This window comes from Lissotriton helveticus, chromosome 5_1 (assembly GCF_964261635.1).
Source record: "Lissotriton helveticus chromosome 5_1, aLisHel1.1, whole genome shotgun sequence".
NCBI classification, from domain to species: Eukaryota; Metazoa; Chordata; class Amphibia; order Caudata; family Salamandridae; genus Lissotriton; species Lissotriton helveticus.
Genome location: NC_136065.1, coordinates 40,742,040 through 40,759,449, shown reverse-complemented (window position 1 = coordinate 40,759,449; position 17,410 = coordinate 40,742,040). Strand labels below are relative to the sequence as shown.

Genomic DNA, 17,410 nt, shown 5'->3' with positions numbered 1-17,410 from the left:
CTGAACTACATGCTTTTAAGATGGCGCTTGAAAATACCTATCGCGAATTCCCCACACTAATAGTGTGCGAATCGTATTATTGCGTCCAGTCTTACAATGAGTATCTGCAGAACTGGGTTCAAAACGGCTTCAAAGACGCGAAAGGTGGCGCAATCAAGCATAAATTGCTTTGGGAACAAGTAGTTCTTTTGCATAAAGAACTACAAAACACTCACGTGATACATACACTGAGTCATCAGCATGATGGCCTTCACGTTGCAGGGAATTCATTGGCTGATGAAGCTGCGAAGTCAGCTGTGCAAGCGGCTTCCATAGCTACAATCAAACGACCAAAAAGAACGATAGACGGTGAAACGCTATTAGCAGTGAAAGCCTCAATAAATGGTAATTATGCAGTGTTACCTCCAAACTATCCACTCACTAATATATACATAATTGATGCAAACTCTGTTCTTTTTGCTCGAATCCCTGGAGTGGGGGATAGGGCAATACCAAACATGGAACACAGGTTAGGACTAATCGTGGCAGCACATGAAGGGCTTGCTTCCGCACATGCAGGTGTTTCCGCCACTGTATCATTATTAAAACAGAGACACTGGTGGCCACGCATGAGGAAACAAACTAGAGACTATGTACTGGAATGTGAAATCTGCCAGAAAATGAAAGTTTCTACAGTGAAACGTCCTGCGCAGATGCCACTTCTGATTTCAGATAAACCACTAGCGTGTGTTTATCTGGACCACTGTGGTCCCTTAACACGGAATGGCAACTATAAATATATCATGTTCGCAGTGGATTCCTGCACATGATTCATTTCGATGTGGCCCCAGCGCTCGGCTGACGACAGAACTGTTATAAAGGATCAGCGAGTCTTTACCGGCACATACGCAATTGGCACGCTACATTCTGACCAGGGTCCTGCATTTAGCTCTAGGGCTTACAAGGAGGCCATGGTCAGCTTGAGCATTGCATTGCGGTACTCTAGTCCCTTCCATCCTAAGGGTAATGCGGTAGTGGAAAGAAAAAACCGTGACATAAAGCAATCCATAACAGCGAAGGTATTAGGTTCGGGTGATGGGTGGGTCAAACATCTAATAAGTGTTCAACGTTGTCTTAACAACCTGCCAAGAAATTCTCTTGGGGGAGTCACTCCATATGAGCTACTATTTGGTACTAGAATGATAATCGAAGACCTCGATTGTCAGACTTCAGTAGTAGAACAAAAACCCTTTGATATCAAAGATCGTTTGGCTGTCTTACAGGACTTGAATGAAACAAGAAGAAGTCTGAGTAATACAACACAAAAGCCAACAGCCACTGATGATAAACCACCTGTCCCAGCAAGACCTGTCTGGATTCCAAAGAGTGGGGATATAGTCAGGGAAAAGATAGCGGTGAAGAAGGAATTTGGGCCTTCTTACGGAAAAGCAGTACCTGTTTTGGGTATACAAGGAACAAGATCAGTAGTACTACCGCCCCTTGCTGGTAAAAAGGAGAACAGAGTCGTGACCATCGACCTGGTAAAACCACAACATGTGGCCAATAATAAGTAGTATGACAAGTGGACTCCCAAGATGTAGCTGACAGCCAAATCTTGCTACGATCCAAGAGGTTCAAACTGAAAGACTTATCACCTTTGATAAACCTGCAGAAAGAAAAGGACTATGCAACAAAGCAATGGAACTCGTACCTCTTGAGACCCAAATAACTGTTCGACCAGAAACACCAGTCTACAATGATGTAGCACCCGAATACACTAATATGATGAAGGAGAGATCCGTTCCAGCGATTTCGAAAAACCCAGATGCCATCCAAACAATTAACAGAACTGCATCTGGATACTTCATCAACTATGATAACTTTTCTGAGGATCCCAGTGAACCTGAAGAAACAACAGCAAAGAAAACGCTAAAAGAAAAAATGACAGAACATTTTAATCAACTAGAAAAGATATACCTGGTTTCACCATGGATTGAATTTTGGTTTGGTTTAGGTGCATTTTTCCTCCTGCTCTGGCTAATATTGGTTTTAAGCTTGGGACAAATGATAGATGGAAAATACAGTACAATGGACACACCAAGTCAGAAAATCAACTTGGTCCTAAAACCTCACAAATCATCTCATGTCGAAAAAAGGGACCTGTTATCGGTGAACATCAAAGACATCCCTATACCAGGTGGTATATCATGGGATAATATGACTATGATATATATGGCCCGGTGGAAATGCTGAGGATTCCACATCAGTTAAAGGTCTCTCTGAATGACTTTGTAACACCCAGTACATTCTCTGATGATTGGGACTTTGAGACTATTAATAATATGATGTCAGATTTAGAAATGTCTGCAAAATATACTGAACATGACTATTTAGAAGGGTCATCAGACTATGAACAAATGTATTGTTTTAATCATTTTGGTCCTCACTATTTACACAAATCTGCAAACCCTAGAAATGTTTTAAAATATAATCAATGGGAACATTGTCCAACGCCACCAAAAGGCAGCTCTAAAACATTTATTGAAAAATGTCCTTATTTCTCAGGATTCAATGTTACAGATCCAGAAGCATTTTTATTTCAAAAATATGAATAAGACAGGAATGAAAACAATGTTGACCAATACTAAACAAATGTATTCTATAGACTTTAATGCTAAGATGTCCACATTAGGTTACGACTTCTGGAAAGACAAACTAGAGACAAAAACTGTCTGGGGCACAAAGGAATGGCAGGTTCGGGCTGGACTGTTCCCATGAGGCACAGGGTCAGACTGATTTGCATATAGCCATGTCTGAACTGGGGTGGCAGAGTGGGCTAAAGAACGGTGATGGATTAAACCCAGATCTTTTGACTGGGTGTGAGTGTTTGATTGGTTCAGATGCTCCGTCCATCACCACCCCCTTTTGTACCGCTTTTGGCCGCCATAAGTGTGGCAGGGTATACTCAGACGTGAGTCCCTTGCTCACTTTGCCACTGGATTCAAGCAAGCCGGGCTGAAGACGGCTGGAATGCCAGAAACCGGTCCACGGAAGCTTGGTTCCGGTCCAGGGAAGACATGGCTTGGCAGTTCGGGCTGGACTGTTCCCATGAGGCACAGGGTCAGACTGATTTGCATATAGCCATGTCTGAACTGGGGTGGCAGAGTGGGCTAAAGAACGGTGATGGATTAAACCCAGATCATTTGACTGGGTGTGAGTGTTTGATTGATTGAGATGCTCCGTCCATCACCACCCCCAATTGTACCGCTTTTGGCCACCATAAGTGTGGCAGGGTATACTCAGACGTGAGTCCCTTGCTCACTTTGCCACTGGATTCAAGCAAGCCGGGCTAAAGACGGCTGGAATGCCAGAAACCGGACCTCGGAAGCTTGTTTCCGGTCCAGGGAAGACATGGCTTGGCAGTTCGGGCTGGACTGTTCCCATGAGGCACAGGGTCAGACTGATTTGCATATAGCCATGTCTGAACTGGGGTGGCAGAGTGGGCTAAAGAACGGTGATGGATTAAACCCAGATCATTTGACTGGGTGTGAGTGTTTGATTGATTGAGATGCTCCGTCCATCACCACCCCCATTTGTACCGCTTTTGGCCACCATAAGTGTGGCAGGGTATACTCAGACGTGAGTCCCTTGCTCACTTTGCCACTGGATTCAAGCAAGCCGGGCTAAAGACGGCTGGAATGCCCGAAACCGGTCCTCGGAAGCTTGTTTCCTGTCCAGGGAAGACATGGCTTGGCAGTTCGGGCTGGACTGTTCCCATGAGGCACAGGGTCAGACAGATTTGCATATTGCCATGTCTGAACTGGGGTGGCAGAGTGGGCTAAAGAACGGTGATGGATTAAACCCAGATCTTTTGACTGGGTGTGAGTGTTTGATTGATTCAGATGCTCCGTCCATCACCACCCCCTTGAGTATCCTTATAAAGGCATATAAATCATTACCATATTTGGCCCAAACCATACAGCCATAGTACGGCAGGGATACTTTCACTAAGCTCCAAGAATTAACAAAGTCTTCTTGGAAAAACCCGCCTTCAGCAGCTCGGGACTTCCCCCTGCTTGAATATTAAGTTCTCTTAGAACTCTCGCCATTTTCCAAGAATTGAGCCTTTGAGTGACGTTATTAAGTCCAAACATGCGTCAAACTTGGCACCTTCAAAGTATAAATATGTGTTGATTTGCCCAATCAAGCACACTGTCGTTTGGAGCAGATCGACTATCTACTTGCCCGACGCCCTGCAGCAGCAAGTGCCGAGGAAAGCTGACCCTCCAGCAGACACACTGCGAAACTCTGCAATTTCTCCTTGCCGAGAAATCCAGTTCCAGTGTTTCCAGTTTACCCATGCGGGTATCTGGGAAATCGAGTCCCAAGAACGAGATACAAGACCTCCTCCATTCTAAAACCAAAGGTACGGAGCTGATTAGCCCTCTTAGAGAATTCTTGGAATTAGATTCTTGGCAGAAGAAACCCTAGACTTAAACTCCTCCTCTTATACTCCCTCCCTCGTACTAGACTTAGGTTAGGTGCACTGGGGTAGGCGTACTTTAAAAGCACCAGTTGAGTACTTTTAGTCATCCTTTATTGCTGTATGTATTTTATACATTTTATACCTTTTATGCACTTTATGGCTTAACACCCATATCATGCTTTTACAGTACTATTTTATAATACTGTTCGTATTATATGCATTGTACTTCATAGTAAGCTTTACTATTGTAGCAGTTCATTTTCAATGCTTAAGAAAGAAGACTGTTCAATAAATAACCTTTTTTATTGAAAAGGCCCGTCTCTCTATTTTCTCAGCCGCTCTGGTGACACGAAGCATGCATGATTGACTGAGTGAATTAGCTATCTATTGTGTCAGCGACTCTAGAGATTGCTTTCTTAATCATAGGAAACAAAGTTGTCATGTTTATGCGGTTGTCAGGAACTAATCCCTTCTTGTGAATTCGAGAAAGTTTCTAGTGACCTCTGAGCTAGCTGGCACTCACAATTAAGTCTAATATATTCGGTAGAGACCCAGGGGACTTCACGCCTGCGTCTAAGCTACAGGATATATTATTCCAATGCGCAGAGCCTATTGGGAATATAGGAACTACACTACAATAGGTCAAACATATAAACTATTTATGACTATATGAACAGAAATATCTTATGAATATCACATTTGCAGATGTTTTTCAAAAAGTAGTTAGAATATTTCGAAAATCCTCTCAGATAGATAATGCTACTCTTTCTGAGTTGTCTTTGTCTGTCTAGTTTCACCAGTGGGCAATGTGGAAATAAATTGCACTTTCTCAAAGCAAGATTACATTAGCCTTCTCTATAGCTTCTCAGATATGTGATTTAATTAAAGCAACATGTAAGTTTATAAATTGAGCAATAATAGATGGATCTTATGGAAAAGCAAATTAAATCATTCCACTTGCCTTAGTAGCTGCAAAATCTCTCTCCTATTATTTGAAGACAACACCCTTCTGATCTTAAAGACCCCTAGTGGACTACAATGTTTGGGGTATAAATCTAAAGACTTTTGCACTGAACAGTGGGCTTGTAATAAACCATTCTAAGACCAAGTTTATGGCCATTACCCCTCACAAAACCTTTAGGGGTTTGATAATGCTGGAGGGGTCGACTTCTGGATAGGATATGTGAGTTTGACTCTTAGGGGATTAGGTTAACCAGATTTATGGTGTGGGCACCACATGTTGAGAAGAGCAGCCTAAATTTAACTCCTCGCTCGGCTGCAATTTTAAGACGTTATTGGATATCGCGGACCAGGTGTATTTCTCCCGTACTCTAGGTATCCAGAGGTTTTTTTTAAAATATCTTTTTTATTGGCATTTATACATATAGTGGGAAGATAACCAGCACAGTTACTGAAGTATAGCACGAGCACGTTCACTACAGCAAGTTTGGATTACAGCTATGATAATATTTCAGGTGCATCCTGCAAGGCAATGTTAAGTTTTAAGTTCAGTATTGCATACACATACAATAATACTGGCGGCAAGAATTCCTGGCGGATACAAGCATCTTCGTAACAGTCAATTGTTATTAACTCCGATTCACTGGGGAGTTGGTGAGCATCTATTTTTGTATCTTGTCGTCCACATACATATGGTTGTACCTTACCATCGCTGCAGTATACACTCAATCAGTGCTAGGCTGATAAAAGACGCCATTCAAAAAAAGATAAACCAAACAAAACAAAACAAATTTTGGATAAGATATGCGAGTTTGACTCTTTGAAGGTTAGGTTAACCAGATTTATGGTGCGGGCACCGCATGTTGAGAAGAGCAGCCTAAATTTACCTCTGCACTCGGCTGCAATTTTAAGGCATTATTGGATATCCCGGACCAGGTGTATTTCTCCCGTACTCTAAGTGTCCAGAGTTAAAGCTGAGGGCAGTGCCCTGTAGGGGGCTAAGGTATGGGGCACTTGGAATCTGACTAAACTTGAGGTAGCGAGAATACATTCTTGAAAGCACTGATTAACCTCCCGTATAATACTCCGCTAATACAATTAAGACGAGATCGGGCCTCAATTCAATGATATATGAGGCCTAATTGAGGCTGTTACATTATTGGAAAAGTTTGAAACACTATGCAGATCTTGATGACCATTGTGGACCCTTGGAGGAGTTATTATCACTGGACAGTCATGGTAAAATGAAGTGGTTATCTTATGTCCAAATGTTGCTAGTACACATCGGTTTAGGGGGCCCATGGGCCTACTCGGCATCCTGACCTATTTATTCAAGATTACACCTAAGGATGCATTCTGGTACCATGTAAATTCCAGCAAATTCCAGAATGTGTCCGAAGGGTTGCTTAGTACTTGATTTTCAATTTGAACCCTTCTTGGATTTTATTAAACCATTAGCTGCAAAGTCCCTTACCTTAAATTCCTCCAGGGAACTTTACCATTAATGCCTTTATTATCAAAGTGGAACCATTTAAATTCAATAAGTACTGTATGTTTAGTTTGCCAACAGCCAGAGGCGTCACTAGTTAACATTATTTTATTCTGTTCTGGTTATACCTGGCCAAGAAAAACATGGATCATCCCTTTCTGGAAGCAATTTGGATGCCGTCTACTAAAGGTTTGTGTGAGCAAAGGGAGAGACAGGGGAGGGCTATTTTATCAACGGTCCAACATACGTGCCCAAGTACTGAAAGCAACAAAGATTGGTATGCAGTTCCTAAAAGGGATAAGGGTATAGTGAATAATGTGAGAAACTGACTGATGTTCAGTAACCAAAAAGGAGGAAGGAGAATTCCTCCTTTCGGATAGAATGCCCTCACACACCCAGCCCGCTAGGTGTCATGCTTCATCATTGGGCGTGCTCCTTGTCAGGGCTGCGGTGCAGTTCCCGACGGGCACCCTCAGTGGGGGCTCTTTGGCGGAGATCTTTTATCCTCGCCATTAGGTGAGTGCGTTTGTGGGGCACTATGGTGTAAATTGGAGTGTGTGTACTGATAGTGGGTTGAAACAGGGGACTGTGGTCAGGGCCACTACTTTAATAATCCTGCCTCCTACCCCGGTTATAAAAGTGATGGCAACTAACCACAGTGATGTGATGTTGATGTACCGTGTCATTTCAGAATCTCCGACCTACCCCGTGGTGCCGGTTCCAGCACTGAGGGACGCTCACCGCTCTTGGTGCTCCAGAACTGGTAATACATAGGTCAACGCACCTTAGAACCAGTAACTACTGTAGTTAATTAAAAAACATTTATCTTTTGGTCCTGAAGAACTGCCGCTTGATCCCACTAATTGGGACTAAAAGGCAAGAAACATGTTGACCACATAAGTGCAACTACCCACCACATCACTGTGGTTAGTTGCCATCACTTTTTTAACCAGGATAGGAGGTAGGATTATTAAAGAAGTGGCCCTGACCATCGTCCCCTGTTTTAACTCACTATCAGTACACACACTACACTTTTACACCTTAGGGCCCCACACGCACTCACCTAACGGAAAGGATAAAAGATCTCTGCCAAAGAACCCCCACTGAGGGTGCCTGTCGGGAATTGCACTGCCGTCCCGATGAAGAGCACGCCCAATGATGAAGCATGACACCAAGCGGGCTGGGTGTGTGAGGGCATTCTACCCGAAAGGAGGAATTCCCCTTCCTCCTTTTTGGTTACTGAACATCAGTCAGTTTCTCACATTAGTCACTATACCCTTATCCTTTTTAGGAACTGCAAACCAACCTTTGTTGCTTTTTGTCTATTAGAGGTTACCACATGGTTCCTCTGTACAGTATCCTCTCAGTTAGTTGATTTGCGGTATCCAAGTACCTTCCTTGGAGCAGGTCCATCAGATACAGGGTGCTGGAGTTTATTGGCTTTCATATTATGCTTTCTCTTTGTCTCAGTCTCCCAGTACCTATGTATTTGTTATATGAGACTGCTAGATTTGGCGGTCTATGGTTGGCACAGGTAGATACTTGTGACAAGCAGGGACCCTCTCCTCTAGACAAGATAAGGTGATTACCCTCCTAAAAAAACCCTGCTTACCCTCTAGGTTGCGTGGCACGAGCAGTTAAGGCTTATTTCAGAGGCGTTGTAAGTTGAGCAGTTGTGACCAGATACAGTAACCCAGTGACAACACTACAAATGGACACCTCACAGGTTTTATAAAAAATATAAGTACACTTTATATAGAGTTACCACAAGACCATAAACGACAAAAATACACAATACTATTACTTTAAGATGGTAGATTTAAGCTTAGTTCAGTTCTTAGATGCGACACTGTGCGTCAATGTACCTAAGGTTGCATTGCGCTTCCACAACAAGCAATGTGGCAGCGATTGGAATGCGGCAAAGTTCAGGTGCAAAGCAATAAAGACGTGAAGATTTTCCAGATGCGGCACGCTTCTCGGGATGCGAGAAGTTCTCGGTTCGATGCGTGGACTACAGCGGCAACATCCAAGATGCGACAGCAGCAGCTCCAGCGGCAACACTCTTCTCCCGCGATGTGTGAAGCTTCCGCACGATGCAACAACTACAGCGGCGACATCCAAGATGCGACGGCAGCAGCTCCGACGGCGACGCGCTTCTCGGGGATGTGAGGTGCTCTTGGTCGATGCGGTGAAATGCGACAGTTCCAGCGGCGACACCCTCCTTTGGAGTTGTGACAGCAGGCACAGTGACGGCGACACGCTCCAACCTGGTTGCAAGATTCTTCTCCTGATGGAGTGCAGTGCGACAACTACAGAGGCGACACCCTCCTTCGGAGTTGCGACGGCAGCAGCAGCGATGGCAACACGCTTCCTCTTCATTGCGACACGCAGTTCCTCAGAAGGCCCAAAACAGCAGCAGGCAGATCCACAAGAACTCTGGGGAGCTGGGGGGTGAAGTCTGTTGCCTCTGAGACTTCAGCAGGAGGAAAGCTCTTTTCCAAGCCCTTGGAGATACTTCACAAGTTGAAAATAAAGTATACAAAATTCCTTTCACCTTCCTTTGGCAGTAAGGCGACCACTGCAGGCCAATCCCCCAAGCAGCACTTCAGCTTGGGAATAGTCTCTCCTCAGTTTCTTCAGGTTCCTCTCCTCAGTCAAGGTTTCTTCTTGTTGTCCAAAGTGATCTAATTTCTTGGGATCAGGGTCCTAATAGGTATACCCCAAAATCCTTTGTTCTCTGAGGGGCGAGGGGCCTGTGCCGAGTCCAAACCAGTTCTGAAGCCCACTGTTTACCAGACTTCTCCTTTCCTTTCACAGTGCAGGGCATGCAAATCCGACGCCCCACAGGAGGTTGAGTCAGCATTGAGGAAGGCAAGTACAGTCCTGGAGCACTTTGTTGACAGGACTCCTTCTCTTCTTTCAGTGTGCAAGGCAGAGACATCAGCCACTCCCCAGGGGGTGGAGCCAGCATTCTGGAAGGCAGGCACAGCCCTATTCAGAGTTCAGGTGCAGCTCCTCCCTCCGATCTAGATGCAGATCTCTCTATTCACCACTTGTTGACTCAGCCTGCCTCTTGGAATCCCCCAGCCCTGTCACTCACAAAACTAGACAAAGGAATACACAACTTAGCAGAGGCAGGTTTGAATGGTTAGACAACAAATACCTACTTTCTAAAAGTGGTATTTGCAAACACAGAATATTAAAATAAACTTCACTAAAAGATGTATTTTATTATTCCAGGTATACTAAACTCAAATTTCTACCATGTTCTCTCAGCCTGTTAGGATGATAAAATGTAACAATTCTACAGCCCATTCTGGACTATGGAGAACAGGTAGCCTTGCAATAGTGAAAAACGAAAATGGCTGTAATTCACTATTAGGACAAGTCACACACATCAGGGCTTGTCCAACCTTTTACTTACAATGCACCCTGCCCTTGGGCCTACCATAGGGGTGACTAATATGGAGAAAAGGGAAGGTTTTAGGGACTGGCAAGTGGGTGCACTTGCCCAGTCAGCATGACAGTACCAGACTGCACGCAGGCTCTGCAATGGAAGACCTTAGACACATTTTACATTGCTGCTTCTGTGGGTGGCACAACCAGTACTGCAGGCACACCAGCAGCATTTGGATTTACATGCCCTGGGCACACAGTGCACTAGACTAGGGTCCGACAAGTAAACCAAATAGCCAAACATTGAACCACTGATTAAAACATCAATTTTCAGTAGGGAGCACCTGCACTGTGGCACTGAATAGCATTGTCACAGTGCCCAAAGCATCTAACACCAGCAAAAATACATGAGGCAACAGCAAAAATTGAACGGAGATCCACGCCAATGGTGCCAGGTCTAACAGACACTTAGCATCGGTGTCCTTTATTTGTTGTATTTTAACTATATATCTTTTTCAATGCCAATTGTAACTAATTATAAAGTATTTTATTTATTACAATTTAAAGGTACACTTCCATTAATCATTTAAATTTTGTAATGGCATGACACAGCGCCGTGTTGGAAATTGAGGTTGTGTAGCTTTAGTTTTATATATGTTCTGTTATGTACTTTTATGGTTGAAAACTCTGAATAAAGTATTTGATGATGAAATATTTTACACATCTGAAAACAAAATTAAGTTAGTTTTCTCTACATTTTCTCTTATAGGTGATTTAATTAAAGAAAGAGGTAAGTTTATAAATTGAGCAATCATAAACGGATCTTATATAAAAGTAAATCTGAAAAAAATATGTTAGTTATAGATTCCTTACCTTAGAATTACCCCCAGGTGTCAGACTGGACATGGAAAGTTTCTTTGTCAGCAGTACCCCTGCTCGTCGAAAAGTGGCGTCGGTCTGCTCCTCGATCATCATTGGCATCTTGGTTGCCAGGATGACGTCGCAGCAGCTATTTAGACGCCGCCCTCGCGCGCTGACATCAGTTCTTTCTTTTTCTGCGCTAGCCAGCGCAGATCAGGGAAGAGCGGCACCTCTAATACATTTTTGACTAATCTTTTTGTGACTTTTGTCGACTTCTTTTTTGAGTCGTATGACAACTGGTGTACGAGGGATGCCCGGTTCCAAGCAATGCAGTTCCTGTAAGCGACTGATGTCGGTGACGGATCCGCACCGCATGTGTCTTTTTTGCCTGGAGCACAACCATGACTCCAAGTCGTGCTCTGACTGCCGGCCTATGGCCCGAACACTTTGCGGGAGCGATCCCACAAGTTACTCGATGCTGGGTAGCTGGCTCCCTGCCACTCAAGGTCCCTGTCCCGTGGGAGGTCGAGGGACTGGTCGCGGAGTCATCATCATCACTACTCGTCAAAGTCTTCGCACTTGGGGTCAGGTAAGTCGAAGCACAGGAAGAAGTCGAGAAAGCACCATCGTTCTTTGACTTCCTCTCACCCGTCGGCTGGCGCAGTCCAGGGTGCGGGTGGCGCCACTCCCAAGGCTCCGCTTGTGGAACCTCCATGGTCAACTCTGGGCTTCCCTTCTGGAATCGAGCACGACCCATGCCCAGCTTCGTCAGTTCTACGAATCGATGCATGCCATTTTTGGGCAGCCCGGTTCTGCTAGAGCGCCGGTGTGCCACACGGAGCCGGGTGGGGCCATAGACCTTCGACGCCAGTGGCTCTGGCCCTGGCCCTGGCACCACAGGGCCCCCTTGGATCCAGACCTGGTCCGGATCATTGCCAATAGGCCATGTGGTACCTCCCCCGGTGCCAGCTTCACTACACCACATCCATAGCCGGCACCAGCTGGACCCCCTGCCGGCATTGACCCCAACCTCATCTCCGACATGGACACGGAGCCAGACCAACATTGCCCGACACCTGATCTGGCACTGATGGGTAATTTTATGTCTGTGTTCAGCCCTGGCCCTTATCCGCCATTTTAGCAGCCAGGGGAGGATGATGTGGACTGGGAGGGTTATGGTGTACCTTTATCTGACCAGATCGTGGATAAGCAGGACTGGAGAGAGGAACTGGGGGAAGCCAATGGTCTAGATACATCCCGAGACCATGGCATGTTGTCGCCTCCTACTGTGGCTACAGAGGAGGGCGCTTCTTACCCAGTGGTGTTGCATAGGGCGGCCGAGGCCCTAACCCTCGAACTTCCAACGGTGGCAGTCAGGACGAACCCCCTGACAGAGGTGCTTCAGCCATCAGCGAGCTCTTCGGAGTCCCTGCTGCTGTTCAATGATCCCTCACCAACATCCTTTTGAGCACCTGGTCCTGGCCCAACACAGGGGCTTCTGTGGATAGGATTGCTTGGCCGACGCCACCACCCTGCTCCAGATGGCCCCAATTTCCTCTGCCAGCATCCCACCGTGAGAGCTTGGTGGTTCAAGCCTCAATTTCCAAAGGCGCATTCCCTAACACACCACCTGATAGGGAATCCAAGAAGCTGGATGAAGATGATTTCTTCCTCCAGCTTAGGACTGCAGTTCGCAAACACCGCATGTTTGTTGGGCCATTATTCCCACTCCGTGTGGGATACGGTGGTGCAGGTGCTGCCCAGTGTCCCTAGGAGGCCCAGGCAGTACTCTGCCGTACTGTGGCAGAGGGGAGAGAAGCAACAAAGTTTATGATCCGTTGTGGACTGGACACTGCCGACTCACTGGGTAGGACCATTTCAACATCGGTGGTGCTTCGCCGTCACGCCTGGTTGATATCGACTGGAATTTCAGGGGATGTCCAGAACTCTCTTATGGACACGCCCTTTGATGGCCATCGCCTGTTTGGCGACAAAGCAGACAGTGCACTAAAGCGTTTCAACCTCTCCACCAATTGTCGCGCACAGTCTGCTTTTCGCCCCCATCGTGGCTTCGGAAGGGGTGCCCCAACACGTCCCTTTTCCAGCCACAGGCCGGCACAAGCTGTTCAGCCCCAGCATGGCCGGGGACTAGGGCAAAACCAACGTGATTCTGAGGGCCATAGGGTGGGCCAGTCTACCACTGCCCCCTCTGCAGCAGCCTCCAAGCCCTCCTAGTCTGACCTTTCAGGCCCATCAAACGCCAGTGGGCGGCAGGATTCGCCATCACCTCCCCCACTGGTGCACCATAAAGTTGGACAGGTCGGTTTTGCAGATAGTCCGAAGGGGCTACTCCCTCCCCTTTGAGACCACCCCTCCAGCCATGCCACCCCAGTACCATTGCATGTCAGGGGATCATCTGGTACTTCTCCAACAGGAAGTTGCGGCTCTCTTGGCCAAGGGAGCCATTAAGCGTGTTCCTGCCCCAAAAGTAGGCTGTGGCTGTTTTTCCCACTACTTTCTGGTGCCCAGGAAGGACAAGGGCCTGAGTCCTATCGTGGATCTCAGGAATGTCAACCACTTTCTTTGGAAGGAGAAGTTCAAAATGTTGACCCTCGCTCAAGTCCTGTCTGCCCTCGACCGTGGAGACTGGATGCAAGCATTAGTCTTGCAGGACGCTTATTTTCACATCCCTGTCATGCCGGCCACCGGCGCTACCTGTGGTTCACGGTAGGCCACAAGCATTTTAAGTATACTGTGCTCCCCTTTGGCCTTACCAGTGTCCCTCGGGTGTTCACAAAAGTGATGGCGGTGGTCGCAGCACCTCTGCGCAGATCAGGGGTTCCAGTCTTCCCCAATCTCAACGACTGGTTGTTGAAGGCAGGCTTGCCCCAGGCAGTCGTCTCCCACCTCCAGACTACATCCGACCTCCTGCATTCGCTGGGGTTCTCCATCAACGTGCCAAAGTAATATCTGACTCCCTCTCAGAAGCTCTTTTTCATTGGCCGGGTTCTGGACACAGCGCGGTTTCTGGTTTATCCTCCTGAGCAGCGAGTCCGGGATATTCTGGCTATGATTCGGATCTTTCAGCCTCTATCCTAGGTTTTGGTCAGACTGACCCTCTGGCTGCTGGGTCTGATGGCCTCCTGCATCCTGGTGGTAGATCATGCCAGATGGCAGATGCGGGCTCTGCAGTGGGACCTGAAGTTCCTGTGGGCACAGCATCAGGGAAACCTGTCCAATTGCATCCAGATCTCGGAGGGCACTGCACACCAACTGCAGTGGTGGCTCACAAACCAGGATTGGGTCATCAGCAGATCCCTCTCCCTTCCCCAACAAGAGTTCACAGTGGTGACTGATGCATTACTTCTGGGATGGGACGGCCACATAGGGGAGGTGCAGATCAGAGGACTCTGTCTTCAGCGGAGTCCGGGCTCCATATCAACCTTCTGGAGCTTCGGGTGATTCGTCTTGCACTCAAGGCATTCCTTCCCTCTGTCCGGGGAAGAGTAGTTCAGGTGTTCACAGACAAGACCACCGCATATGGTACGGTAACAGACAAGGCAGGGTGGGGTCGTGGACCCTCTGTCAAGATGCCCTCCGCCACTGGATATGGCTGAAACATCAGGGCATTGCCCTGGTGGTTCAACACCAGGCAGGTTCACTGAACACCAGGGCGGACGAACTCAGCCGCAGGTGCATGATGTCTCACGAATGTCTTCTGAACTCGGAGGTGCTGCAAGGTCTCTTTCGACAGTGGGGAGAGCCTCGTTTTAGATCTATTCACCCCCAAAGAGAACTCGCAATGTCAGCAATGTCAGCAATTCTGCGCATTGGAATTTCCGAGGCGGCACTTGCTCGGTGACACTTTTCGTCGCAAGTGGAGTTGTGGTCTTTATACACCTTTCCACATATACCACTTCTGCCCAGAGTGCTGAAGAAGATCAAGTGCGACCGGGCACAAGTCATCCTTGTGGCTCCAGACTGGGCATGGAGAGTCCGGTATCCTGAGCTCTTGAACATGGCCATCGATCCCCCGACTCTACTGCATCTTCGGGTGGATCTTCTGTCGCAGCAGCAGGGGACGGTCCTCCACCCGAACCTGTCCAGCCTCCACCTACTTGCGTGGAGATTGAGCGGCAACAGTTGACAGCTTTAGACCTACCTCCCAAAGTCTGTGATGTTATCTTGGCAGCCAGGCGTCCTTCCACAAAAACGATATAGCCTGCTGAGACGACAAATATGTGGCATGGTGCACAGCAAAGGTTGTGGATCCTCTTTCTGAGGTTCTCTTGTTCCTCCTTTCTTTGGCCCAGCAGGGCTCTGCTCTTGACACCCTAAAAGGCTACCTCTCGGCCATTTCAGCATTTCTTAGGCTTACTGATCAGCCTTCTCTTTTTAAGTACCCTGTTGTATATCACTTTCTTAAGGGCATTACTCATCTCTTTCCTCCTATTCTATTCGTAATGCCTCAGTGGGACTTGAACTTAGTTCTTACCTACCTTATGTGTGCTCCCTTTGAGCCTCTACATAACTGTCCTTTTAGACTTTTGACACTAAAAACTGCCTTTCTGGTGGCCATCACCTCTGTACGCAGGGTGAGTGAGCTACAGGCTCTCTCTTCAAAACCTCCTTTTCCTGCTGTTCATCCAGACAAGGTTGTCCTTTCGGACCTGTCTGTCCTTGCTACCAAAGGTGGTCACTTCTTTTCACATTGGCCAAACCATCACTTTGCCCACCTTCTTTCCACCTCTGCACCCTTCAAAAGAAGAAGAGCGACTACACTGACTGGATCCAAAATGTGCGCTTTCATTTTACTTGGATCGCACGAAACAATTCCGGGTGGATGACCTACTCTTTGTTGGCTTCCCGGGCGCCATGAAAGGTCGGGCATTGCACAAGCAGACCATTTCTCGATGGGTCGTCTTGTGCATCAAGGCTCATTTCTCTTTGGCTAAGAAGAAGCCTCCAGTGGGGTTAAGAGCCTATTCTACCAGGGTGACTGCAGCTACCACTGCTCTGGGACATGGAGTTCTCCTTAATGACATCTGTCAGGCAGCTACGAGGGCATCACTGCACACGTTCACTAAACACTACTGCCTGGACAGCTAAGTCCAGAGAGACGGCTTATTTGGCTGTTCTGTTCTCCAGGACTTTCTGGTGTGAACTTGGTTCGCAGATCCACTTCCAGGGTTGGTATTGCTTGGGTATCTATTCTAAGGTAAGAAATCTATAACTAACATGTTTCTTTCAGATGCACAAGTTACTTACCTTTGGTAACGATATTTCTGTAAGAAACATAAGTTAGTTATAGATTCCTTATGGCCCCACCCATCCTCCCCATTCTACGAACTGATTTCTAGGGTTAAGGTCTCTCCTTTTCAGGGCCCTAGTATTGTGCACCAGTGGTCAGTGTCTTGTATGGTTCTGACATGGAAAGTCGTGTACAGAACTGATGTCAGCGCCCAAGGGCGGCGTCTAAGGAGCTGACAGGATGTCATCTCGGTGACCACGATGCCAACGACGATCGCGGGGCTGACCAACGGCACCTTTCGATGAGCAGGGGTACTGCTGACGAAAAAACTTTCCGGATCCAGTCTGATGCCTGATGGTCATTCTAAGGTAAGGGATCTATAACTAACTTATGTTTCTTACAGATATATTGTTACCGAAGGTAATTAACTTGTGCTTATACTTAGCTTATATTAATTTGTTTTTTTGTAACATGATAAAGGGGAGTGTGATGGTCATTCTATTAATATAGTGGCATTGGTGCTTTATGAACTCTTCAAGTGGTATGTTACTGTCACTGTACACAGTAGTTCATCTATCCCAGTTCAAGTTTGGAAATATTTTTTTGGGCATCAATATCAGGAACCTTAGTGGCTTCTTGCTTAAAGCTCTCAAATGTTGAAATCCTTCTATGCCTTGATGATCTGATTCTGGTTCTGGAAAGTAAGGATACGACGGGGGACCAGGGTCCCCTTTCGCCCCTTTTATTTTATATTTGAGCCATTGGCAATAAAGATCCGAGTGAACACGTCAATCCTGGCCCCTCTACCAGGGATGACAAAAATTAAGCTCTTTGCAGATGATTTCATATCTGAACTCAGATAAAGCAAATATCCCGTTGGCGCTTGGGAAAATTGAAGCATTTACAGATTTAGGGGAATAAAAGGTCAACCAGTCCAAAATGGAGTTCCTCTTTTTTAATTCACCAGAGGTCGATCTTCCTTAAGGGT

The 17,410-nt window shown here is 46.6% G+C and overlaps 1 protein-coding gene across 1 annotated transcript in view; it reads left to right on the top strand.

Annotated features, from left to right (window-relative positions):
• The window catches only part of LOC144752933 (butyrophilin subfamily 2 member A1-like), a 367,375-nt gene that overhangs the window by 183,623 nt on the left and 166,342 nt on the right, over positions 1 to 17,410 (top strand). Inside the window, exon 7 of the mRNA XM_078640750.1 lies at positions 11,080 to 11,100. Coding sequence (XP_078496876.1) covers positions 11,080 to 11,100 — 21 coding nt within the window. The remainder of the gene's footprint in view (positions 1 to 11,079; positions 11,101 to 17,410) is intronic.